Source organism: Condylura cristata, unplaced genomic scaffold (genome assembly GCF_000260355.1).
Source record: "Condylura cristata isolate star-nosed mole 26May11 unplaced genomic scaffold, ConCri1.0 scaffold00002, whole genome shotgun sequence".
Taxonomy (NCBI): Eukaryota; Metazoa; Chordata; class Mammalia; order Eulipotyphla; family Talpidae; genus Condylura; species Condylura cristata.
Window position 1 is genome coordinate 11,998,432 of NW_004567103.1, and position 25,080 is coordinate 12,023,511.

A 25,080-nucleotide genomic window follows, 5' to 3' on the forward strand; every position below is an offset into this window, starting at 1 on the left:
AGTCCCAGACAGCTACCGGTCCCACCTCGAAGTGAGGTGCCCTAGCCTGAGAGAAAGTCGATCTCAGGTTTTCGCTCTGTAAAATAAACACTGGACTAGGGTCTGTGACATGGATGTGCCCGTGGAATAAGTGGGTGCGGGGGGGAGGAAATCGTGCTTTAAAAGAACAGAATAGATGCGGAGGTTCAGAGAAAGAAACTTTATTAAGCAAGACAGAGAGGAGGGGCATGGGTTCCACCCCCCGCCGGGCAGCTGTCCTGGGGCGTGGCCGGCGGCCTTGGTCCTGCCGAACTCTAAGTCCTCCCGGGGGGCGGGGGGGGGGCAAGGGCGGGCCGCGGGTCAGGTTACCAAACGCGGCGGGCAGGCTAATTAGCCAGCTCTGCGCCTCCTCCCCGCTGCCCACTCCCGCCCCTGTCCCTCTCGCGCGGGGTTTCTGGGCCCTGTCCCGCCCAAGTTCCAGCTCCAGGCCCAGCCCTCGCGACAGGACCCCGCCCTTACCTGTCATCCTCCAGGGTGTCCCTTCCGTCCTTGGTCCAGCCCACGTCAGCGCCCATTCACCGTGCTGTCTTTGCACGCCTTAGAGTTATCTGGCCCCTTCTGAGCCTTCCCCGACTAGAGGAAGGGAAGGGAATGAGGCTCAGTGAGAGGCTGGGAGGGGAGGCCAGGCTGGACCTCAGTTACCTCTGCAGCTAATACCTGGCCCTGAGTAGGAGATGGCAAGTCTTGATCCTCTCTGGGGCTTCACCTCCTCAGCAGTTACTTATGCCCAACTAATCGCAACTTTTCTTACCTGGTAAGATCCAACGGGGGATCAAAAGATAAACTAGGGTGAAAGCTCGGGAATGTCCACACATCTCTCTGTGTCTTGCAAGGCTCCTTCCTCATAGTGGAAGTTACCCTGGGTTGGGAACAAGAAGATCGGGGCTCTGTGACCCTGGGGCACTGGAGAGATGCAAGGGAATCCCTGAGGGCCTTCTCAGCCTGGTGGGAGGGGTCATGACATCCGGAGGCAGGTAGCAGTCCCCCTGACTCAGTGCAGGGCAGGTTGTGCCCCAGGTGTGCCTGGAGCTGCAGCCACAACCCAGTCTAGACTGGGCTAGGCCCCCCGCGGTGTCTGTGCCGGCCCATCCCTGTTGCAAGTGGTGCTGCTTTCCAGGGTGGCCCTGGGCACGCTTACCTCCCATGAAGATATGTGCCACGTCAGAGCACTGGCCGAAGGGGCTGGTTTGTATACTATACTGGCCTAGGTCTGCCAGCTCTCCTTCGCACACCATCAGTGCAACTACGTCATGCCCCTCAATGATGTAGCGATACTTGAGCCCACAGTGCAGCTCCTCGCCACCATCCGCTCTAGCGGATGAATGGGTCTGCAAAGCCAAGATGCCGCAAGTCAGCTTAGCCTCGCTGCCCTCTATCAACACGTCTTGTAGCGACTCCAGCACTTCCTTCAGCCCTTTCTCTTGCAGCAAATTCTGAGACCTGTGCATGGGCTGGGTCAAGGCTCAGGGCTCCCCAACAATGCTTTTGCTTGCCACCCTGCCCTCCCTCACACTTTTCCTTTTGCCCCCTCAGCCTACTAAACCCCTACAGGTAAGAATGGGTACAGAACTCCTGGACTGGTTCCCAGGTAAGATGACCTACTCTTGTCTCTCACCCTCCAACACCTCAGTAACTGCGCTCCCCAGTGACTCCAGCCCTCCGTGACACTGTGCTCAGCCTCCCCTCCCCCTCTCAACTCCCCATGCAGGGACTTCCTCCTCCAGAGGGCTTCTGGGTCCTCCCTCACCTGTGGTGCCTGCGGAATAGCAGCACTCTGGACCTGGGGGTGCATCCGGTAGGCGGAACAGCAGGTTTTTTGGTGGGACCTGATTTGGACATCTGGGAAGGGGGAAACAAATACCCGTCTAAGCTGACACAGACACAGTCAGTCTTTCCCCTGCTGATTGGTGCAGAACATCCCAGGGTGTGGGTGTCTGGAGCTGATCTGAGGATCGAGGCTCACTGTGGGGGGTCAGTTTCAGGACTTGGGAGGCCAAGCTGCTTAGCAGGTGGCAAGGAGACATTCCGAATGACACAGTAGGGATGTGAGCAGGCGCTCAGCCCTCGGCCCTGGTTTTATACACCACTCCCCTTCTTGCTTTGTTTGACTTGGTTGCCTCAAGTTCCCTGGGGTCCCAGCCCCCTCCTCCTGCCCCTACGTATTTATTCATTTATTTTATAATTATTTATTTTTACATATTTTTGTGCATTTTTCTATCTCAGTTGCAATCCCCTTGGGTTTCCAATCACCAAATCACCCATGTGCCTGCCCTCACCATATTTATTTATTTTTAAAAAAGATTTATTTACTCATGCATACAAGAACTGGAGGTATAGGCCATCAGTATGGCGGTGGGGGCAGGGAGATGAGAGGATTCACCAGAGACAGAACAGGGAACAGAACAGACTGACTGAAGTACACTGCTAAGGGGAGCAGACAGGAGAGGTCTGCTGCACCATGTGGGTCAGCCCCCTGGCCTGCAGTTAGCTTTGTAGTGCTGTGGCTTAACCCCTTGCGCCACCATACTGAGGACACCTGGGATGTTGAGACAGGCCCCGGGGCGGAGACCTGAGTGGCTCTGGGGTGCACCACGTGTCAGTGCCCAGACAGCTGGACACAGTCCCAGCCCCTCTCAGGGCAGAGGAGATCTGTCTCACTCCAGCAGCACTAGATATGGCTCCAGGTGAAAAGCTTCCAGCTTCCTACTGGGACAGGTTTACACTTCAGTCAGTAGGAGAACACGCCCTTTCCGGGACAGCATAAGGTAAAGGGCACGAGTATTGTGAGGGTGTCCCTGAATGAAGGAGAGTATCTGTAACCTTCCGTCCAGCCAGTGATGACAGTGCCGGGTGAGCTATCTGGAAGCACCTCACTCCCCCCCACTCCCACCTCTGGAGTCTCTGGTTGTGGGCCGCACAGTGCCCCCTGGCGGTAAACTGAGATAAACTTGGGAAGGGAACGAGTTTTTGAGAATAGCTTTCCCTCCTGTCCCCACCCCCACTCACTCCACTCCCTGTGATGCAGTAGGATCTGGTGGGCCCATTGTCCCTGGAGATTGCCTCCCCAAATCTAGGTCTGTCCAACCCCTGGTGGGGGCCTAAACTAGTCTGTGGGAGCATTAGCTCACCTGCAGTGATCTGAAGGGTTAACCCCTCTGGACTGGCCTCTGGAGTCCAGACTGTCCAGGCCGGGGCTCCAGGTAGGAAGCATTTCCTGCAGTCGTTGTAACTGCCCGTTCAGGTGTGGAGCGCTGTCACCTTTTGATGAGAGCAATTTTGACACAGCCCTGCTGACATAAATTACCTTTGCTCCTCCGGGTTTGGAACAAGCAGTTCACACGCCATTTCCAATGGAGATGGGAAGGGAGCTCCAGATCCAAGGGGGAACAGGAGAGGAATTTTACCATTTATCAAGATATGAGTTCAGGCACCTCATTTTTATATGAAAACACTTGCATCGAGTAGGGGATTAGCGATTCTCACAGGCAAACACTATATCTTCATCGCTAAAATGACAGGTGGGCAAGGCATCTCTCTGGTCCCTTCCAGCTGGCTTTAACAGCCTGTTATTTTATGATGATGGGGCTTACCTCTTCCCTGGGGGGTCCTGAGAGCTGGAGAGGCTGGGCCGGGCTGGGCGAAGGGCTGTTTGGACTCCAGCCAAGGCGCCCTCAACCTCAATCAGCACACACCAGTGCCAGCTCTGTGCTCATAGCGGGAGGCTTCACTCCTTTCACTTTGCCAGGAACAGTTTTCAAGGAAGGGATTGAGTGTGTGTGGGGGGGTGCTTCTTCCTGCCCCCCTCCACCCCCCAGGACAGGCAGCTCAGTTCTAGCATCCAGCGGCCATCTGTGGCATGGAGCTGGAGTCGAGCATCTGGCACCCAGCAGAGCCCCCTGCTTGCCATGGGGATAGAAGGTACCGGCTGAGGTGTCGCTAGTCCCTAAGAAGATGCTCGTGTCTGTCCCCATCACTCAGACACGCTGACCAGCCTCTCCCAGCGGCCAGTGCACGAGGTGCCTCCATGGTGCTCTGACACAGAGCCTGACTCTGGGGGGTGGGGGCGCTCTCCCTGCGGTGCATCATACCACCTGTTCTCGCTAGTCACAGGGAGGACCCCTCTGCTCCAGGGGCCGAGTGAAGGGGGCTGAGCCAGGACGGGCTGCGGGCGGCCCCATTCCAGAGGCCAGCGTCTTCTAAGCTGCGATGATGGAATATATAAGGAGGAGGAAGGAGCACCAGAGACTGGCTTGGGGGGGACGGTGTGGGGGGGCTGTTTCAGTGGTCTTGCCAGGATTCCAGAAATTTCACAGGAAGCAGCAGACTAAACGCTCTCCTCCTCATGACCAAGGGAGAAGTTTCAGACCAGAAGGGTGGGGAGGAAGGGAGACGGGATCTGAGGTGCTAATTGGTATCCTCGGCCCTCCACTGGCCCGGGTGGGGGCGTCTAACATGTGCTGGGCGCAGCACCCCAGACACCCCACTCCATAGACCACACATAGTCCCTGCTGCTTGTCGCTTTTATTTTCCTTGTGACAGACAGACAGACAGCTGCACAGACAGCTGGATGGCTGGTGGTGGTGGTGGGGGGGGTGTGGTCAGGACAACACAGGCTAGGGGTTAGATGAAGGGAAACTTCGTAAAAGTCAATAAATAAATAAATATGGATGGGAAGAAGGACAAAGGCCGCAGAGGGGCAGTGGAGACACTCGGGGCTCAGCACGGGCTGCCCAGAGCTTCAGCCCTGGGCGAGCGCTGGCGTGAGTGGCCCCTGCCTCCAGCCCCCCAAGTTCTCCCCCAGGGATGCTGGCAGCTCCCCCACCTGAGTGCTCCCCTCGCCCGCCCCCACCTCAGCGCCCTCTCACATGCTGGCCTTGGCTCCCTGCACGGCGTCCCCGCTCCCCTGACCCTCACTCACTCCCAGCCCACGGCCCTGGGCTCCTTCCTTTTCCACCTGTCCAGGCGCTCACAGCCCCTTCACCCCTAGAACCTTCCTAGAGCCTCTCCTGCTTAACCCCCAGCTTCTCTTCTTCATCACTTCCCCCTTCCCTTCCTGCCCCTCTTCCTGCTCCCACCACAGCCCAGCCTGGCCAGCGGGTCCCCTGCGGCTCTGACCAGGGTGGCATTGACCAAAGCCGGGGCCTCCGTCCCTGCGGGTCCATGAGGTAACAGCCCGGCGGGGTGATGCTGCTGGTGGTGTCCGAAGCCCCAGGCCCACCGGGCTGAGTGCGGGCCCTGGAATGTCCCACGCGGCAGGCAGCAGGAACCCAAGTGGAAGCCCGAGGCCGGCTGTGGTCCGGTGGCCGCTAGGGGTTGCCTGGGTAGGAGCGGAGCAGCACCTTGTGATGGGTGGCCGCCTCGGTCCTGCGGCGACGCTGCTCGCTCAGGAACTCCTTGAGCCGGTTGGTGGTGAAGGTGAGTGTCTGGCGGCGCAGCTTCATCAGGTAGGCGTCCTGCAGCCACGGGTGGGCCAGGCAGTCCTGCAGGGAGGGCCGGCTCCTGCCAGGCCAGGCCCAGGGCCGTGAGTCCGGAGGACAGCTCCAGCGGCTGGGGGGGCTCTGCCCCTCACGAGCCCCTTGCCATCCCTGGAGGTTCTGCCCAACCCGCGGGGCCGTGCCAAGTTTTGCACGGGGCAACAGGAGCTGGTGTAGTGGCCACAGGAGCAGGGGCAGCCGCAGACGGGGTGTCTTGAGGGCAGGGGAGGAGCGGGGGGAATGGAGGGGTGCTGGAGGCGGGTGATGCCGGGGCTGGCAGTTACGGGGCCCACTCACCAGGGATGTACGGAGAGGACCTTTCGCAAGAAAAGTGTGGCGCTCTGGGAGGTGTTGGGGTATAGCTGGAAGGCATCAAAGCGGCCCCCCACAATCCGAGACTCTGTTTCCAGGGGGTCTGGCTCATAGAATGGGGAGCGGCCACTGAGCCTGTGGTGGAGACACGTGTGGGTTGAAAGAGAACTCACGGGTCAGGGACATTAGCGGGGTGGTGGTGAGAGACCCCATGCTGAAGGGCAGGGCCCCCCACTCCTGGGGCTCATGCACGAGCGAGTATGTGTCTGCAGGGGTGTGGGCACAGGGTGGGCCCCGGGGACTCACATGATGTAAGTGAGCACACCCACGCCCCAGATGTCCGTGGCAGAGCCGATGGGTTCTCCCTTCACCATCTCAGGAGCTGGCAGGAGACAGAGGCCAGGTGGAACCAGCTATTAGTGGCAGGGGAGCAGGGCGAGGCAGGGGAGGGCCCTAGGGCTTGAGGTGCAGCACAATGCCCAGGCACCACCTGAGCAGCAGGCCCTGGCTCTGGCCCTGTAGCGGGGGCACCCTCAAGGGCATGAGGGGCACCTGAGGAACGATCACAAGTGCTGAATTACCGGGGTCCCTGGAACCGCAGAGAACCAGGTCCCTAGTTTCCCCAGCTCAGCTCCAAGGCAGGACAGGACGCTCGGCCACAGGAAGAGCGGCCAGTTCTGAGAGCAGAGACCTGCCTCGTTCTCCTCCAAGGCTGTCCCCCCTCCCCCCCAGCGACGGGAGCTGGGCCCCGTGCTGAAGCTGTCTGGCTCTCCCTTCCCCGTCCACAAAGGGTGGCCTGCAGAATGACTACGGGACAGAGAGGAGGGACAGAGAGGAGGGACTTAGCTCATTGCCGACAATGAACAGTCTGTGTGTGGGTGAAGTGGGGTGAGCCCTGGCTGCGGCCTGCCTGGCTGTCCCCCCCTACTGCCTTCCCAACCGGCAGGGTGCCCTCACCCATGAACTCCAGTGTGCCGGTGCGATGGCCGAGGGGCTGCAGGGCCTGGGGGTTGTAGGGCTGGGCACTGCCAAAGTCCACGATCTTGAGGGCGTTGTCGGGGGCCAGCAGCAGGTTGTCCGGCTTGATGTCCAGGTGCAGCACGTGCTGGCCGTGGAGGTAGTCCAGGCCTTGCAGCAGCTGCACCACGTAGGTGGCCACGTCGTCCTCGGAGTACCGGAACCTGGGGGGGGTAAGCAGGGGTGCGGTGAGGGACAGCCCAGCCCAGCGCTCCCCGTGCTTGTCCCTTGCCCATCCCCCCCACCCAGAATTGCCTGTACCTGTCGCTGAGTCCACAGAGGAGCTCCCGGTTGCCACAGCTCTCAGCGATGAGCACGAGGTACCGCGGGGTGATGTAGGCCTCGTGCAGAGACATGAGCCGCTCGTGGTGCAGCGTTCGCAGCACTTCGTACTCCTGCAGGACCCGCCGCTTGCCCTCTGCCGCGTAGGGCACGATCTTGGCCACGAACGTTCGCCCTGTGGCGTTCTCGCGGCAAGCTCGCACGACGCCGAAGCGGCCTCTGTGTTGGGGGCACACCGTGGGCTCAGAGGAGAGGAGCGCACCCCCACTATGTGGCCTACAGGGGGAGCAGGGGCTCGGAGACGAGTGCAGAGATGCTGAGTGGGGGCTCTGGGGCTCAATCCTAGTGACCTGGGTGCAAGTCCTGGCTCTGTGCCTTAGGCAAGGCCTGTGGCCGCTAACCTCAGTTTCCCCATCTGTGAAGGGGCAATGATAATACTACAGTCCCTCTGGCTCTCTGGTTTGTTTGTGAAAATTAAATGTGCATAAAACTCTAAAGAGCGAAGCAAGGGAAAACGCAAAATCAGCAGAGCTGAGGGCCTAGGTTTCAGCACCCCTGTCACCCCAGCGGAGGCAGCCTGCTCCCCTCTCCGGAGTCCTTGTGACCCCTACCCCCCCACCCCGCCCTCCCTCCCTTCCACTTGCCTGGCCTTCTCCTCCAGGAAGGTGTAGGGTTTCTGAGGGGGACCCTGTCGAAGAGCGGTGGCCTCTGGCCCAGGAGAGCTGGGGGGACCACCCCCACGGGAGCTGACTGTGTCCTTGGCTGGGCTGAGGCTCCGCACAGTCGCCTTGGTGGGCTCAGGAGGGGGCTCAGGGGCTGGGGGCTCAGGGGCTGGGGGTGCAGACACGAAGGACGTCACCATATACTGGGGAGTTGAGGAAGATGCTGGTTTAACCCCTTGAGGGGTGGAGGCTAAGGTGGGGGTCCCAATGCCAGGGACGGAAGACTTGGGCTCACTTGGGGTGGCTTGGGCACTGGGTGGGGTGGGCTCTATCTGCCTGGCTGTTGGCAGGACCCTGTGCTTTCGTGGGGGAGTCTGGGGTGGCCCCACAGGCTTGAGTGAGGACAAGGCCTGGTGGGGGGGTGTCGGGAGAGATGAGGGGCTGAGAGCAGCTGACTGGGGGGCTGGAGAAGCAGAGGCTGGGGTGGAGTGTGAGGCCAGTGAGGTAGGAGAGTCAGGAGGTGGGGCCTGGGCTGGCCCTGAGGTAACAGGGGCACGGTGGTGAGCAGCAGGTGGCAGAACTGAGGAATCTAGGTGGAGACAAAGAAGTAGTCACCATGGGGGGTGGGGGTGGGGGCCCAGACCAAGGCGCTCCAAGGAAGGGCCCCTCCCTCTTGGGTCACCTCACCCATCCCACTGACCTTGAGTGCCCCTGACGAGGACCTTCTCAGAAGGGTTGCTGAAGGGGCCTTGCCCAGCACGATTGGCACAGGCCACCCGGAACCTCACGGTCAAACCAAGTGGCAGGTGGGTCACATTGTAGTAACAGTCAGGGATGCCTGAGCTCACAGGGTGCCAGGCAGACTCCCCTGCGGGCAGCATGGGGAGGGACTGAGGCCATGGAAGCGGTGGCCCCAGCTCCCAGTGTACTGGCATGCAGGCCCATAGGGACGCTTCTCTCCCCAGCTTCCACCTGTCCTCCCACCCCACCGGCCGGCTGCGGGCCTCACCATCCACCCGCCGCTCCAGCGTGTAGGTGCAAGGGGCCCGGCTGTCTCCTGGCTTCCACACCACCAGCGCCGTGTCCTGGTACGTCTGGGGCACCTCAGGAGGAGTGAGCTTTCCTGGGACCCCTGGCAAGAGGAGGCAGAGCCCCAGTGAGCCCCTGCACCCCGGCTTCGGGCCCACGTGGCCCCGCCCTGCCACCCCTGTCACTGCCCGCCACGGCCCCGGCTCCAGGCTCACTGGCCACCGCCACGGTGCAGGAGCTGGTGATGCTGCCCAGGACGTTGGTGGCCGAGCACTCGTAGAGCCCGGCGTGCCGCTTGCCCGCCCGGGGGATGCTCAGCAGCTGCCGCCCATCCTTGCAGGACACGATGACCACGGAGGGCTCTGACCGCAGGGACTCCTTGTCTGGGGCAGAGACAGGAGGAACTGCTGAACGAGGGCAGATGGGGCCCTGCGAGCCTCCCGCTCCCTTAGCTTCCCTGGTGGAAGCTCCCCATGCTGACTCCTCCCTGGGGGAAGGGCTGGCCTTACCTTTCATCCAGGAGATGTGGGGCGCGGGGCAGGCCGCTGGCAGGCAGAGTAGAGTGGCCGCCTCTCCTTCCAGCAGCACCTGGTCCTTCAGTTTGATGTGGAAGACTGGGGGGAAGTCTGGGGAGAGAGTGAAGACAGACAGCTAAGGGTGTGTGGGACCCTGGCTCAGCGACTGCCGAGGGAGGTATGAGAACTGGGCGTAAAGCAAAAGGTCGTCTTTTCCCCGTATGATGACACAGCTTCTAGAATTTTCTCTGGGGTGAGCATCACATCGCCCTGGCACACAGAACTATCTTATCCTCTCACTGCCTGTTGAAGATGCTAGCACGCCTGTAAATCGCCCAGCTTGGCACTAAGGAAGTGCCCTATGAGCATTTGTTAGATAAAATAAGAACAAGCACATCTTGAAAAACTGTAACAGGTACGGTCCCATAATACCTGCTCTCTCTGGGGCATGACAGGACGGAGTGTGCAATTAGTATGTGCAGTCCCCAAAGAGCGGAAGCCCAAGCAGACCCCAAAGTGTGTCAGCCCCCCCGCCTTGCTCCGCCTGGCATCGGGGGAGGTAGGTGTGAATGGAGGGACATAGTAACACTAAACTCATGGGATAGTTGTGGAAGTCAAGAGGCATGGAAAAGCTCATATTAGGTATTCATATCACTGTTGTCATGATTCTTGTCTCATTCGCATGCCCAGCGGAGACGCTCAGACCCAGAGGAAAAAGCGGTTGTGGCTTCTCCCAGCTGTGGACGGGCCACAGTCCTGGCCCCAGGGCAGCCAGCCCGAAGCTCCTCGGTGTGTCCTGCTTCCTGGGAATGTCGCTTTCCAGAATCCTAGTCTGGTCCGGGCCACCCGGGCAAGGAGGAGGGGAAGCGGATGTAATTACTTTCTCACAGGCAGGGGAAGGAAGGGTAGCTGTCCCTGGGAGGCCCAGCTGCTGCCAGTCCAGAGGACCAGGAGGAAGGGGCCTGGGGCGGAGCTGGGCAGGAGAGGAATGGACGGTCAGGACAGTAGTGGCCCCACTTGCCACTGTGCCCCAGTGTTCTCCAAGGAGGGGCCCCAGGCTGAGGTTCCAAAAACATGATGTGAATATAGTTGTAGCAGCCGCTACCTCCAGGCCAGGGGGTGTGGCAGGGGGGTTCAGAAGAGAGAGGGAGGGGAGGAGGAGTGGTGAGAGGCCACCCTGACCTGGCTCTGCCAGTCCCACCCATGCTCCCCTGGGGCCAGCCTGGCTGGATGAGTGGAGCAGGGACTGCGCTCTCCCTGCAGGGAGGGGCGAGGGTGAGGAAGGGGTGCTGCCTTGCAGGAAATCAGCTGCAGAAGCGAAAGGAGCTGGGGGGAGCCCTGCCTGGGGAGGGGGCTGTCCCCAGACCTCTGTGCTGGCTTCTCCCGCTCTCTCCCCCCCTCCTTGACCTCTGCCCCCTCCAGCTGGCCTCTCTTCTTCCTCTCACTGGAGTCCCCACTGTCACTGCCTGGAGTCAGAGCCCAGCTCCGGTCAAGGCCAGACGGTCACCTCCAGGCCAGCTGAGTGTGTCTGGGACAGTTCTGAGATCTGAGATCCCTCAGGAAAACGGAGAAGAACTGAACTGAGGCCAATAAAGACCCCACACTCAGCCTGGCTTGGGACCCTGCGCCTTTCCTGCATGCTGGCCTGGGAAAAGTGACTTGGGGTCTTTGGGTAAAGCACCCTTTTCAGGTGGGGAACTGAGGTGACCCCAGATGAATGATACCCCCTTCCCTGTGGCCTCCCTCCCTCACCCAGAAGGACATTGCCCAAGTCCCTCTGCCCTCAGCAAAAAGCCCTAAAGTCTGTACCCCTGCACAAGTATTTACTGGGGTACGGGGTGGGGGGAGGAGAGTCAGCTGGTGTTCAAGCTGTCAGGAACAGAAACTTGGGGGTACCAACCAGACTGGGAGCTTCTAGGCTTAAAAAGTGCCTATAGGTGCGCATTTAAGCTTATACACATGACAGGGGCTATGGGGTTCGGGAAGCCTAGCCCGAGCGCCTTCTGAAATATGGCCAGTAAGAGAGACCTCCTAGGATCTCCCACCAGGAAAGAGGTTACCCAAATAAGTATGGTGTCCCAAAGCCACTTCTAGGGTGTCTGTGAGGGTCACACCGTCCAACCCGCCGGCTGCTCCACTAACCATCAGTTCTGTTACTCACACAAGCGGCTTAGCACCACTAAGCCTGTGTCCTCACCTGTAAAACAGGGCTGAGGCAAGAGCCCGCCAGACCTAAGCAAGGAGCGTTGGGCGAGGTGGAGCCTGTGAGAGCTCAGTGGCTGATGCACAGCAGCTGCTGCCGGCACTACCTCGTTCCCTGCCTCTTGTAGCCTCCCACCACCCAAGGGTGCTGCTCAGGAGCTCCCTCTCCCAGCCTTAGGGGCGGCTCCCTGGGGTGGGGCGGGGGCCTCACTGACCTCAGGCCTCCATTACCTGACTCGCTGCGCACGTAAGGGTGACCCGAATCCTCCTGGGCTCCGGCGGAGAGGTTCGGCTGGGATAACCCTTTGTCCTTCCGTGGTCGAGAGAGGCCCCAGCGCAGCCGGCTTCGGCCTTCGGTCGGAGCTGTGAAGGCCAGGCCCTCAAGCCCTTGCCCAGCCAGTACCCGATCCCCGCTCCCTGCAGCACCCAGAGGACCTCAGCCCCTCCCTGTCTGGGTTCCCGGGTCTCTGCCCCTTGGGCTCCTGACCCAAGCCCTGCCCAGCCTTCTCCCCCCTCTTCAGCGCACCCCACCCTCTTCCGGGCTCAACACCTGTCAGTCATCCCAGCCGGGAACCTCAACCCCACCCACACCTCACACATCTCAGGTACCCGCCGCCCCTGCCATTCCTTACCTGAGGAGCCCGAAGTGCCGCTGGCCTCGGAGCCCAGGGACTCGGCAGAAGGCGTGGTGGCGCCGGCCTGGACGGCCAGCTGGTTTTGGGGGAGGCCGAGACGCCGCAGACTCTCGCCCTCCGACGTCGCCCTGCGCAGCCGTCCGAACAGGGGCGTGCTGCGGCCCGACGCGCCCCCGGAGTCCTCGCTGCTACCGCTGCGCTGCAAACGGCTGGACAGCCGCTCCAGCGTGGAGCTGAGCTTCCTGCGCGCCGCCAGCAGCGGGGAGCCCCGCGCCGAGCTGCCGCCCTCGGAGCTCTCGCCGTCCCCGCCGCGGGCCTCCCAGGTCGTGTGGCGCTGTGCGGGCGGGGTCCGCCGCAGCCGCTGGGACAGCGACAGCGAGAGGCGGCGGACGAGGCTCGGCTCCCCGACCGCCCTGAGGTCCTGCACGGAGCGGGAGCGCTCGGGCCGTCGCACCAGCTCCAGCGGCGTCCCCGCCGGGCTGGGCCGGTACATGCCATCCTCCTCCTCGGCCCCGCGGAAGGGGCCGCGCTCCTCCGAACGCGAGCGGCTCAGCAGCCGCAGCCCCCGAGACAGGGGCGACTCACGGCTGCGCTTAAACTTGGCTTCGAACACGGCCTCGGATTCCACGTTCTCGATGCTGCTGCTGAGGCTGCTGCCTGGCCTGCGGGGTACTTTCGGAACCTGGGCTTTCTCTGCTAGCCGGGGATGGGCTTTCTCTGCTAGCCCGGGATGGGCTTTCCCAGCGGGCCCCGGAGGCGCCGGGGAAGGCACCCGCTGCTTCTCTTGGGCCCCCGGAGGTGGGGAGGCCACCCTGGCGAACACAGCAGGGTGGGGTTTGGGCTCTGACGGAGGTGTGGCAGGGGCCTGCGGGGAGCCTTGTGTGTGGCCTGACAGTTGCAGCGACTGCATGATCTGGGCATAGGGAGTGGCAGGTGGCACTGGGGTTTGCACAGCGGTGGGGGCTTGTGTTGGCTTGGGGGCTGGGACTGGCTCTGGCGAGGGCTTAAGGACCTTCTCTTGGGCGGGCTGGGGCACTGAGGGCTGAGGGACATGACTAGGTGTGGTGGCAGGAGGTTCCAAAGATTTGGGGGCACCGCTGGGTTTGGGGGTGCTGGGTTTCAGGGTGCTGGGTTTTGGGGCACTGGGTCTTGCTGGACTGGGTGGCTGGGCCTCACTGAGAGCAGACAAGGAGGGAGACTCCTGCAACCTGCGGGCCCCAAGCCTGGCCACGGGGATCTCTAGGGGTGCCCCAGCCCGACGGTGCCGGCCCCGGGGTTCAGCCTCACCCTGAGAGAAGCTGCTGCTCTTCTGCAGGCCCCGCGTCTCAGGTGGAGGCTGGTGGCGGGGTGCTGCCTCACTAGAGGCAGCCCTCGCCAGCCTGGGGTCCCGGGTACGGCCCCCCAGGCTCTCTAACAGGGGACCCCTGAGACCGCTGACCTTGCCATCCTCAGGGGTCCCCCGTAGCAGCCGCTGGCGCAAGGCCTGCAGCCTCTGGGCATACTCGCCCTCGCCCAGGCCTCCCCGGGCCAGGCGCGTGGCCCCCGGGCTGGGGCTTCGGCGCTGCGGCAGCTCCACAGACGCTGCCTTGTGCAGGCCCCGGCCCGGTTCCCGCGGCCCGGCCAGGGGCAGGGCACTCTCAGCCGAGCTGCCCCTCCTGAGAGCTCCCCGCGGGGGGCTGGACCCGGCAGGGGGCTGCTGGCCTGGGGAGGGGAGGGCCTGTGGGCCAGGGGCCGCCTGATCCTGGGAGGGGGCCCTTCCCTGCTCCTGCCAGCCCGTGAGCGAGGCACCCCCAGCCTCCGAGGTGCCCAGGGTCTCGTCCTCCGTGGGAATGTCGGTGAGGGACACGCGGGAGCCCGAGAACTCGGGCTGCAGTGGGCGGGGCACCGAGGGCAGTTCCTCCAGCTCCTCTTCCTCCGAGTCCGAGGAGGACGAGAGCCCCCCGCTGGGGGGTGTTCTTCGGGGCAAGGCCACCCACACCCGTTCTGGGGGAGCCCGCAGCAGCTCCGGGATGGGGCGCAGCACCAGGTGGCACTTGTAGCTGATCTGGGAGCGCTGCGGACAGGGTACCAGAGTCAGCCCGGGGGAGCCCCGAGGCAGGACTGACCCACGCAGTGCCCACCTCGGCTCTGCGGAGCAGACCCGGGCAGGCAGGGGGCTCTGGGAGTCAGGAGGACGGAAAGTGGGCAGACGGACAGCAGGCGCAGCACACAGGTAGAGACAGGTGGGGGGGGCGGCCCAACAGGCAGGCAGCGGCCCCACGCCTACCTGCCACCGCCGCCGGGACAGGAACAGCTTGAGGTGGCCCGTGCTCACCTCTGCACCTTTCGCCTGGGTCTGCAAACCCGGAAAGAGGCGTGAGAGGAGGCCCTCTGTCAACCTAGCCCCTCAAGGTTGGCAAAGGGAGACCAGGGCCACAGGAGGGAGGCAGAGGTGCACGGAGTCAGGGCTCCTGGGAGACTCTTCTTCCCGGACCTGTCAACAACCCCCACGGCCATGGAACTCATGGGGGCGGGGGTGGGGGAGGGGACAAAGCCCCTGAAATTTAGCAGAAAGGCAGAAAATCTGGGGCTCCCCAAGTGGGCTTGGGGGCTTCACCAGGGTTCAGAGTCCCCACCCCAGGACACTGGCCATCACGGGGCCCCTGCTTAGGCCCCTGCCACGCCCCCAATTTCTCCTCAGCTTACTGCTTGTCTCAACATAGAGCCAGCACCCCAGGCATCTGGAGCCTTGGCGGGCCAGACCCAGACAGCTGCCTGCCAGCCAGGCCCAGCTTTTCAGAGTGTGTGTCTGGTCTGAGGGACAAGGCTCTCACTCCAAGGTCAGCTACCGGAGTCCTCGGGCGCCCTAGGGGCTCATTCGGTTGCTCTTTCTGGACCCTCTGCTGAGCTCCCCGCTCTGGCTGGCGGTGCTGAGGTCTGAAGCTGCGTGAGCGAGAACCTGCCCACGGGAGCTTAGAGAGGAGGCCGAGCCAAGCAGGCCACTCACCTCCGCCGTGGCGGGACCCACGCAGCACAGAGGGGGCCACACGGGCGTGAGGCGACCAGAGCTATTCTCAAGAGCCGGGGTGATCCCTGAGGGTGACCCCCAGGAAGAGGGGTCCAGACCTGTGCCTTGGAGTCCATGATGCCCCAGCCTGAGGCTGACTTTCCTTGGCAACAAGTTAGGAATAACAGGCCCCGTCTCCGCTAAGGTGCTGTCAGGGCGGTAAGTCGCTTTACGTGATGTGCCGTCCCGGTGACCAGGCACAGCAGGTGCTCCACACTCGGAGCTGTGCCTAACCCGCTCGCTCCCTTCACCCTGCTACCATGGCTTTGCAGGCCAGACTCACTTTGAACCAGGGGTGTTCCAGGGTCTCCTCTGCAGAAGGCCTCCTGGAAAGGGATGAGGGTGTAGATCAGTCATCATTCACCCACTCAGCCTGTCTATGCATTTATGAGAAAAGGGTGCCTTCAAGGAGTCGGGGGTTGACTGCCTGAAGGTGCAGGCCTGGGCAGGCGCCAGGGTGGCCTGCGGTCAGGTACTCACAGCTGGTCCCGCACCAGCACTTTGATGAGGAAGCCTCGGGCCTCCCTGCTCAGGCTTAGGAATGTGGTCTCCTCGAAGGCCACGTTGTAGTTCCGGATGTTCATCAGAGTTGTCCGGTCGTTTTCGCCAACAAATGGGGAGATTCCCGTCAGGCTGCAGGGGTGGAGATAGCTGTGGTGAGGGGCGAGCAGGGTCCTGGGCTGAGGCAGAGGGGCGCGACGAGGCCTGCACTGGGGGCAGGACTGGGGGAAGGCAGAGGCTGGGGGAATCTGGCTCACGGTGGTCTTTCAGGCTGTTGTCTGCCTGGCTCCCATCCCACTGCTTGGGTGGCAGGGAGGCAGGGGCGGCTTGGAGGCCTGGGCACCGGGTCCTCTGCTCTGGGCTTGTACTGAGGGGCCTATTCTGTCCCCCAAGTGAGGTATTCCCCCCCCCCCAACCACGCCTCGACACTCAGGACCTTGTAGTCTGAACGGCTCTGAGCACCTACTGGCGTCTCCGCACCCAGCCCCTGAGCATGCTGCTGATGGCCCCCCTTCTGGAGGGCTGTGCTGGTGGCAGACCTTGCACATGCAGATGGGGTGTCTGCAGCCATGTGCAAGAGGCTGGTGCAATACAGGAAGGAGGGAGGAGGGAGCGGGGGTGTAGAAGAGAAGGGGTGACTGCAGGGCCTGAACCTCTCTCGCCCCAGATCCTGCAGATGTTAGAGGTGGGCCTGGGAGGAAACCATTAGGAGCCTGGGGCCCTCAGTACAGATGGGTTCTTACCAGAGGAAGGCAACGACACCCACGGGCCTGTGGGGAAAGGAAAGTGGATGGGTGAGAGGAAGCCCACCTCCCATAGGAAGTTAGTTCTCGGCTACTGCTAATCCAGAGAGAAGTGTCCTTCCTGAGACCAGCGTGGTGGACGGCTGGGTCCAGACGTCTCCTTTGGGGAGGACCCTGAACCCAGAGCTCCAGACATCCCTGGGAAGGTCGAGTCATGGCAGGGCCGGCACAGGAAGCCCAGAGGAGTCGGGGAAACGGGAGGGGCCTGCCTCACCAGGGCCCACGGTAGCCGCACAGCGGGAGGTCTGGCACCAGGGAGACAAGGAGCCGAGGGCTGCCAGGGCTGGAGCCCCGAGTGACTGGGTCGGCCAGTTGATGAGAGGAGGCAGTAACAGGGCGGGAGACGCTGCGTGCAAGTTGCCCTGAACTTCCCTGGGACCCGCCACGCCTGCATTACCAGATGTCAGTGACTCCAGACACTGGGGTCTGGTTGACAATCTCAGGTGCCACGAACTCCGGTGTGCCATACTGGCAGTACTGGGGCTCCCCCGGGGTCAGCTCCTGGGCATTCCCAAAATCACAGATCCGCACCTGCTCTTCGCCCTCTGCACTGTCACACACCAGCAGGTTCTCGGGCTGCCGCACACAGGCAAGGCGGAGGCTGAGTGAAGGGGTCACCTACTGCCTGGCCTCCGCAGGGGCGGCCTGCTCCCCCCTCCACCTGCCCCTTACTTTGACATCCAGGTGCAGCACATGGCTCTGGTGCAGGTAGCATATTCCTTCCAGCACCTGCCGCATATAGGCCCGGATCTGTGGAAAGAGGGAGCCCAGAGTCTGTAGGGGTAGGATGGGGTACTGGGACGGAACATCACTAGGTCTGTGTCAAGAGCTCAGGTAGCTGGTGAGGGGGCTTAAGCACCGGTTCGGGGTTGCTGAGACCCGGGGCCTGCATGTACAGACGCACAGGTTGGGCTCAACCAATCTAGGAGGGAGCCCGCGACATTATTACAGAATCACGCAGAGTCCTCCATGGCAGGGCTGCAGTGAGAAGGGAGACTGCCGCGGTGGGGCTCCTGGGAGAAATGTTTGGGACGTATCTGTGGGAGGAAGACTGGGAAGCAACAGAGCTAGGGGTAAGGTTGGGTCTGATGAGGTGTGAAGAGGACAATGCAAGTCCCAAATAAATACGGGGGCGCTGGCCTGACGCGGGCGCCTGCCTGAAGGTGCTCTCGCCACCCCTAGCCTATGTGTGGGCCGAGGGCATGCCCAGGCCCCACCCTCTTGGTTCTCACAGCTCAGGGGGTGAATGCTAGTGCCCAGCCTGCCCCTGCCACCCACTGCCCTCACCTCAGACTCACACACGGTGGGTTTCCTGGCCATTCGCTCCAGCAGCTCCTCGGTGCAGCTATGTCCTGGATCAAGGAGAACAGTGACCAGAGCCAACTGCCCTCTTCCTCCCCCAGGCCCCAGCTCAGCACAGGGTTCTCCTTCCTCTTAAAGCACATCTGACACCTTCACCCCCCCCCCCTTTTATCTAGGTGCAAGATGGGGCAACCCTGCTGGAAATCTCACTTGCTGTGAGACCTCAAGCGAGTCACCTAGCCTCTCTGAGTCTAGGTGCCCTCAGGTGTAAAATGGGGTGACATCTCTTGTCCACCCTGCAAAATACTTACAAGAATCAAGTTAGAGCAGCTTTTTTTGACTGTGGATGGAGCTTCTTGACTATTTAAGAATGGCCCAGGACCATGGTCCGAGCTCCATGGCTGGTAACAACCTGGGGTTTGTCCAAGCTTGGGCTCTAAGGGTCCAGCTAGGCTGGGAAGCTGGGCGTAGGAAGGACCCCGTCACCCTGCTAGTGGGAGTCTCCTGGCACCTTAGTTTAGCCGTAGCTCTCAGGGAAGGATGCATCCAGTCTTTATGGAAACAGCCTCCAGATAAAGCCAAGTATTCCTGCTCATGAGATGAGTCATTTCAGATGTTCGGGCACTGTGCACTGTGACCCACGAGACACACCCTGTGCTAGCTGAGTGACCTCAGGTGAGTTTCTAACCCTCTTGCCACCTCGGCTCCGTCATCTGTAAAACGGGGATAAGACCATTCCGTGAGACAGGGACAGAGGAGGACTGATACTTATGAAACGTTCGGAAAGTGTTGTAAGGTACACAGACGTACTGAGAAGGGGAGGTGGCAAAATGTAGATTTTTGCGGAACTCTCCAGACTCCAATCTGTGAAGCACTTCTAAGACAACTTCAGAATTCCCAGTTGTCAAAGGGAAGGTTTTGTGAAGGGGGTCAGCCCCTCCCAACTGCCCGCGGGGCCACTTGGTAAAGCGCTGACTTGCTGCGAACTGGCAGGACTAGAGCCACTTGCACAGACTATGCTTGCCACCCTCCCCCCCACCGCCCAGCAGCCAGTCCCAGGATACAGCTCGGTGACAATGACCAGTCCCCGACGCCTCTCGAAGGCCTCGTGGAAGTAGAGGACACAGTCGTGCTGGAGCCGGGCTAGCAGCTGGGCTTCCCGCCACGCCGAGGCCTTTGGCTTGGCGTGGTTGGGGATGAACTTGGCTGCAAACTCCAAGCCGGAACTCCGCTCTACCACACGCCGCAGGTAGGAGAAGGCACCCCTGGGTGATGCAAGAGGGACAGAGCTTAGGTGTGCTGGTGTCTCCAGGCCCACCTGGCCTCAGACCCAGCCTCCCCAGCTCACGCCCTCTTCCAGCCCCACCTGCCGATCTCCTGGTGGATGTCGTAGAAGTCACCGAGTCTCCTTCCGCGCTGCTCCTGGTCTTCCCTGACCCCCTCCACCTCCATAGCTGTCTGAGCTGAGGAAGAGACACCTGGTGTTAGGTGGGGAGGGCAAGAGAGGAGCAAGAACGGACTGGGACAGGAGGGCAGATAGACAACATGGAGAGGAGCGAGGATTTGGGGTTCGAGGCAGGGTGGCTGGGGCAAGAGGCTCGACTGTCTGGGAGCGAAGGGCCTGGTGACTCCCAGCCCGGGGGAGGGGGTTCACATCAGATGGGGGTGAGCGCTTTGCCCTGCTCCCCTGGCACTCCAGCCCACCTGAAAACACAGCCAACTCCGCTTTGCAGGAGACCTCGCCGGCCAGGTTCCGGGCCGTGCAGGTGTAGACACCTCCATCCTGGGCCCCCGTGCTGAGGACCACCAGGGAGCACTCATTCTCCTCGTACACGAAGCTCACGTGGCTGCTCTCTGTGAGCAGCACCTCATCCTGCAAAGACACCCATCACCACCAGCCCACGCCTGGCTTCTCCCACAACCTAAAACCCCGGAACCTGTCCACCCCAGGGACCATGCTCCCCCAAGAACCTAATCTCCTGCTAACTCCCCTGTACCTCCAACTGGTCTCCTGGTTCCCAAACCTCCACCTGTGTCACCCAGCACCCCCAGGTCCCACAGCCTCTTCCTAATGTCATCTCTTTTCTGCCCAGACCCCTCTCATGCCCCCCGGGAAATCCCTCTCCCCCTCTGCCCAGGCTCCTAGCCAGTCCCAGACTAGGACTCAGCTGAGCCACCTTCGCCCCCTGACCTTATACCACATGATGTCGGGCAGTGGTTTTCCCTCCACCACCACAGCGAAGCGAGCGGTCTCCCCAGCCCCCACCTCCACGTCCTCCATGATAGACTCAAATCGAGGGGCCTCTGAAACATAGTGGGGGGGAGGGGGGGAGAAGGGGAGGGAAGGGGCAGGCCCCCCTCTCCTCAGTCACTCAGAAACTGGCTCAGCAGAACACCAGACTCTCCCTCCCACCCCCCCTCCCCAGCACCCCACCAGCTAGGGTCCTCAAACAGCCCCTGGGAACGCCCTGGCCTGGACCAAGATTCTTCCAATAAATGCAAACGTGATGTTCTCCAAATCTCAGAAAAACGAAGGCCGGGGGTTCAGACTGGCTTTGTTTGACCCTCGGTGTTCATTTGTCAGCTTTAAAATTAGGCGATTTTCACACACAAAAGAAATCTGGATTTCCTGCCTGTCTTGGAAAACCAGAACCAGCGGCTTCCCTCCCTGCATTAATGGGCTGGCGGCAGGCGGCTCGACACTGCCCCCTGTGGGCGGCTGCCCTCCGGCACACTCTCCCGCCAGCCTGCGGCTGGAGGCCTGTGACCGCCTCACAGTCACCGCACTGCCTCACCGTGAGGTTCTGTCGGAAATGTTTAAGGGGTATTAAGGGGTATCCCACCGCGGGGGGGTTGGCAGATGAACTGATGGGTGCCGATTCTCGGCTTAGTTTTCCCTCACGTGGCTGGTTTTATTCTTTACACGTTACCACGTGGTCTTGCTATTTTCTGGCAATATAGCACCTGGTTCTCAGGATGGAATTAAACACAAACTCCAAAGCGCCTTGTGGAGGGACAGGTGGCTTCTGGGTGTCCCTCCTGGGCATGTTGGAGGGCCTCAGCTTTAAGGCGTGTGGGGTGATCAGGGGACAGCAGGGACCCTGGAGAGGGACCACCAGCGCCTGTCACAGGCACACCGCTCACATTCACACAGACAAAAGAGGGGCTGGGCAGGACACACCTGTGGGACAGGTGGGGGACAGGAGGCGGCGCCCCCACACCAGGGGATGAAGTGGGAGGGGTGTAGGGTCAAGCCCAAGCCCTGCTCCGGCCTGGCAGGTGGGACACAGCGTCCCTCGGTCATTGTCCCAGTCAAGCTGGGCAGCACAGCTCTTGGCCGGGGGCTCCCCAAGCGCCAGGGCTGGGAAGAAACATGAGTCTGTGGAGGGGGCTGTAAAGTAATGGCTGGCTGAGTAGGAAATGCCCTGCGTGCGGTGGGGGAAACTGGGGAGGGTGAGGGCCAGAAGGGAGGTCTGTGGCCTCCCCCTCCCCCAGCGGGGACAATAGGGCCTTCTTCGCTTGCGAGGAACCTGGGCTCGGCTCTGCTGGTGGGGCAGAGGAGGTTGGGCGGGGTCTAGGGGGTCAATGGACCAGACGGTTTCAAGCAAATCTGAACAATTTTTGTAAAGCACCGGGAAATGTACATTTACCCACGCTCGGCTCCCGTACTAAGTAAAATGTCACTTTGCATTTGGTGGGGTCTGCATCTACCCAGCAGGTAACGCTGTTCAGCACATGCGGGGACAGAGTTCTGAGTGGCAGCTACATATGTCTACAGTTAATTAACAAACCGGAAAACGAGACAATTACCACCTAATCCGTGCGAAGGAGCGAGAGACTACATCTGTAAAGGAGAGAAATTATGAACAGGGTCCTGGCTGCAAAGGCTGGGAGCCGGTGGCACAGGCTGGGCCCGGGGCACCAGGAGCCCAGGTCTGGGCATCTGGTGATAAGATGAGCTCGCTTGGGCCTTTTTCTTTTCTAAATCAATTTGGCCTTGCTAACCTTATTATATTAAGTTCCTGTTTCCTGCGGTGTTTAACTCAGGAGCTAGAGGCACTCTCTGGTTGCAGCCAGGGATCCAGGTCTCCATCCTGGCTCACGGGCCTACTAGGCTTTTGGTCTTGGGCATATACTCAGCCCCCTCCCTGAGCTTCCGGAGACCTTCAGGGAGACCTGGCATTGCAATCTCTCAAGCCCCTCGACCCGAACTTTGAAAAACAAAAGGCCCCGTCTATAAAACGGGGACAACGTCTGATCTCATCTCACAGGCTTGATGCAGATATTAAATGAGGTAATGCATGTAAAAAGGGCCTACTACTGAGCCTGGCCCATCTAAGTTCTCCATCAACACCGTATTAGTACATTGCTGTGATTATTATTACTAGAACAGCAGTCCCCCCCTCTTTTTCCATGGGGAATGTATGTTCCAAGACCCCAATGGACTCCTCAACCATGGATGACACCAAACTGTATACATTTGGTTTTATCCTGTACTTAAATACCTGTGATAAAGTTTAATTCATAAACAAGGCACAGCGAGAGATGACAATAATTACTAGTACTAAAAATAGAACAGGTATAACAACATACTATAACAAAAGCTACCAAATGTGGTCTTTCTCTCAAAATAGCTTATTGTCCGTAATATTTTCAGGCCATGGCATAACTGAAACCTCAGAAGGACTCATTCTTCTTCTAGTTCTGTGGGGGCTTAATTATGGGCACGAGATGGGCAGATGAGTAGGAAGAGGCGGGGGTGGGGGCTGTGCTCCTGAGGGTGGGAGGAGAGAGAAAGCGTCCACTATCACCCACCTGCCAGCTCCAGGGTGACCGAGCAAGCCTGGGTGCCGTGGCGGTTGCGGGCAGTGCAGGTGAGGGACCCCACGTCCCGGGGGCTCACCCGGCAGATCCGAAGACAGTACTGGTCGTCGTCTGGCTGGCTCAGCTCGTACACACCTGCCCGTGGCTCAAGGAGGGCCCCGCGGCAGCTAAGGGACACACGGCAGGGAGGTCACCCAGGATCCAGCCACACTGGGTTGCCGCCGGGGGCGGGCAGGGGTGCCAGGCGGGGCCTACCTCCTCCAGATGACCTGGGCCTCCACGTGGTTGAAGGTGACCGTGACACTGGTGGGCTGTCCCTCTACCACATACACGACCTCTGGCTTGTCCAGCACAGCAGGCGCCTCTTCCAGGGGTGGGCCTGGGACAGGGTGAACTCAGGGGTGCCGGGCTTACTGCCAGGAGCTCAGCACCCACCTCTCCAGGACCCCCCGATTGCCACATGAGCCCCGTTTCAGATGAGGAAGGTGAGGTTCAGGGCGCTTAGCAATTTGTCTAGGGAACACCGTGGGGAAGTGGCAGGGCGCACATGGTGCTTTCAGGAGAGAGGAGAAAACTGCCTGAGAGCCCCACCCACCCCGGTGCCCCACAGTGCCCAGACCGGCCGCTGAGCCTCCACTGTGGGGACCAGCTTCCAGCCCAGCAGCAACCCGTCCCGCCCCGGGCCGCCAGACTCACCATGCTCCAGCAGCTGTACAGGATCAGAGGGGGGCGAGGGCTTGCTGCTGCTCTTGACGGTGGCAGTGAGGACCCGGAAGACGTGCTGGACCCCCTTACGCAGCCCTAGGGCTGCCCACCCAGGCTGCCGCAGGCCTGTGGCCAGCGCTGTCCACTGGTCTGAGCCCAGCACCTGGTGCTGCACGGTGTAGGTGAGGGCATCGGGGTCTGGCAGGAGGAGGCAGCTGCTAGAAAGGGGCGTTGCTGGGGTGCCCCCGCCCCTTTCAGGTGGCTCAAGGTGTAGGGGCTCATCCTTAGCTGGTTCTGAGGTGTCGCCTCCATTTCGCCTACTGCTTCTGGCTGCCCCCCTGTGCTCTGTCCTAAGCACTGGCCCGGCCAAGGCTGGGTCCCGCAATGCCAGTATGGCGTCCTGTGGAGGCCTGGAGGAGGTCTGACTGGCAGCCCAACTCCCTACTACTACCTGAGGTCGGGAAACAGGCACAGAGCACACAGCCCCTTTGAGAAAGAGAACCTGGCACCCTCCCCCCTCCCCCACCTGTCTCCCCATCCTGACTCAAAAGAGGCTTCCCCTGGAGGGCGAGAGAGGGCTCCTGCCCGCATCCCAGCAGCCATCCAAGTCCACCCCATTCCTGTGCTCCTCTGGGCCTCACCCTCGCCTCCCGGGTCCCTTAGTGGACGGCCTGAGCCTGCCCTGTCCGCACCCCTCCCACCCCACAGCCCTGGTGAGCCGACCCACCGATGGCCATGTCCATGCTCCTGGGAGGGTTCCACGTGAGTGTGATCATCCTCCCAGTCACAGCCACCACCTGAGGGGCCCCGTCCGGGGGGCCTGGGACCACATCTGGAAGGCACAGGTTGGGTAGCTGTTTGGGTAGCTGTTCCCCGCCCAGTGGCTCTGTGGGACCACCAGGCCCTTGCCAGTGGGCTGGGCATGAGAGCCCCAGGCCCAGGCCAGAGACGCTCCAGGGGCGCGAGGGGGAAGAGAGCTGGTGCCGAGGCCCCTCCCTCCCCCGGGCCCCCAGGTAGGCCAGTGGCTGGGCTGGGGATGCAACTGACCTGGGTGCCGGCCTCACCTGTGACGTAGAGGTGGGCATAGCAGGCGGCTTTGCCCAGCTTGTTGGCGATGACGCTCTTGTAGACGCCTGCGTGCTGCGGTCCCACGGCGGGGAACACCAAGCGATGGACATCCCTGTCTGTAGGGGAGGGACCGTGAGCCTGGGCCTGAGCTAGGAGCAGCCTTTGCAGGCTGGCTCCATGCCACCCTGGCCCTTTACCTGCCCCTACTCAGGGGAAGCAGGAGGGAGGCAGACAGCGAGAAGAGTGTGCCTTGGGTAGCGAGCCCTAGGGACAGGCTTGGGGGGCTGCCCTCAGCCGGGCTCGGCGGGTCCCTCCTGCACCTGCAGCCCAGACCCTTCTCATCTGCCTCCCACAGTGCTTCACCCTCTGCCCGGTCACTGCCTCTCAAGCCTGCCCCTCCGAAGGCTACATCTCCGTGCTAACGTTCTGACGAGGTTCGTTGCTGAGGCTTCCACCCCACAACCCCGCAAGTCCTGTCTTTCTAGCCCCATGGCCACGGCCAGGGCCGGTTCCAGCACAGCCTTGGAAAGCCCTCCACCATGTGGTCCACACCCCGACAAAGAGGTCACGCTGGAAACCTGAGGCTCTACCACACCATGGGTGGCGTCCACAGCCCTCTGTCCAAACTCCATCCACCATGCCCCCGTCACACCTCTGCGTCTGA

The 25,080-nt window shown here is 61.4% G+C and overlaps 1 protein-coding gene across 1 annotated transcript in view; it reads right to left on the reverse strand.

Annotated features, from left to right (window-relative positions):
* Positions 1–4,559: 4,559 nt before the first annotated feature.
* SPEG (SPEG complex locus) overlaps positions 4,560–25,080 on the reverse strand; it is a 47,166-nt gene continuing 26,645 nt past the window's right edge. Inside the window, exons 16-43 of the mRNA XM_012728206.1 lie at positions 24,413–24,532; positions 24,076–24,180; positions 23,340–23,546; positions 22,899–23,022; positions 22,635–22,810; positions 20,011–20,123; positions 19,524–19,692; positions 19,186–19,282; positions 18,884–19,084; positions 17,805–17,862; positions 17,190–17,267; positions 16,915–17,093; positions 16,458–16,484; positions 15,694–15,846; positions 15,497–15,539; positions 14,434–14,502; positions 12,165–14,220; positions 11,764–11,895; positions 9,325–9,441; positions 9,031–9,198; positions 8,796–8,918; positions 8,487–8,654; positions 7,769–8,375; positions 7,104–7,343; positions 6,783–7,006; positions 6,132–6,207; positions 5,811–5,960; positions 4,560–5,538 (exon numbers count right to left, since the gene is read on the reverse strand). Of these exons, the coding sequence (XP_012583660.1) occupies positions 5,346–5,538; positions 5,811–5,960; positions 6,132–6,207; positions 6,783–7,006; positions 7,104–7,343; positions 7,769–8,375; positions 8,487–8,654; positions 8,796–8,918; positions 9,031–9,198; positions 9,325–9,441; positions 11,764–11,895; positions 12,165–14,220; positions 14,434–14,502; positions 15,497–15,539; positions 15,694–15,846; positions 16,458–16,484; positions 16,915–17,093; positions 17,190–17,267; positions 17,805–17,862; positions 18,884–19,084; positions 19,186–19,282; positions 19,524–19,692; positions 20,011–20,123; positions 22,635–22,810; positions 22,899–23,022; positions 23,340–23,546; positions 24,076–24,180; positions 24,413–24,532 (6,173 nt within the window). The 3' untranslated portion in view covers positions 4,560–5,345. The remainder of the gene's footprint in view (positions 5,539–5,810; positions 5,961–6,131; positions 6,208–6,782; positions 7,007–7,103; positions 7,344–7,768; positions 8,376–8,486; positions 8,655–8,795; positions 8,919–9,030; positions 9,199–9,324; positions 9,442–11,763; positions 11,896–12,164; positions 14,221–14,433; positions 14,503–15,496; positions 15,540–15,693; positions 15,847–16,457; positions 16,485–16,914; positions 17,094–17,189; positions 17,268–17,804; positions 17,863–18,883; positions 19,085–19,185; positions 19,283–19,523; positions 19,693–20,010; positions 20,124–22,634; positions 22,811–22,898; positions 23,023–23,339; positions 23,547–24,075; positions 24,181–24,412; positions 24,533–25,080) is intronic.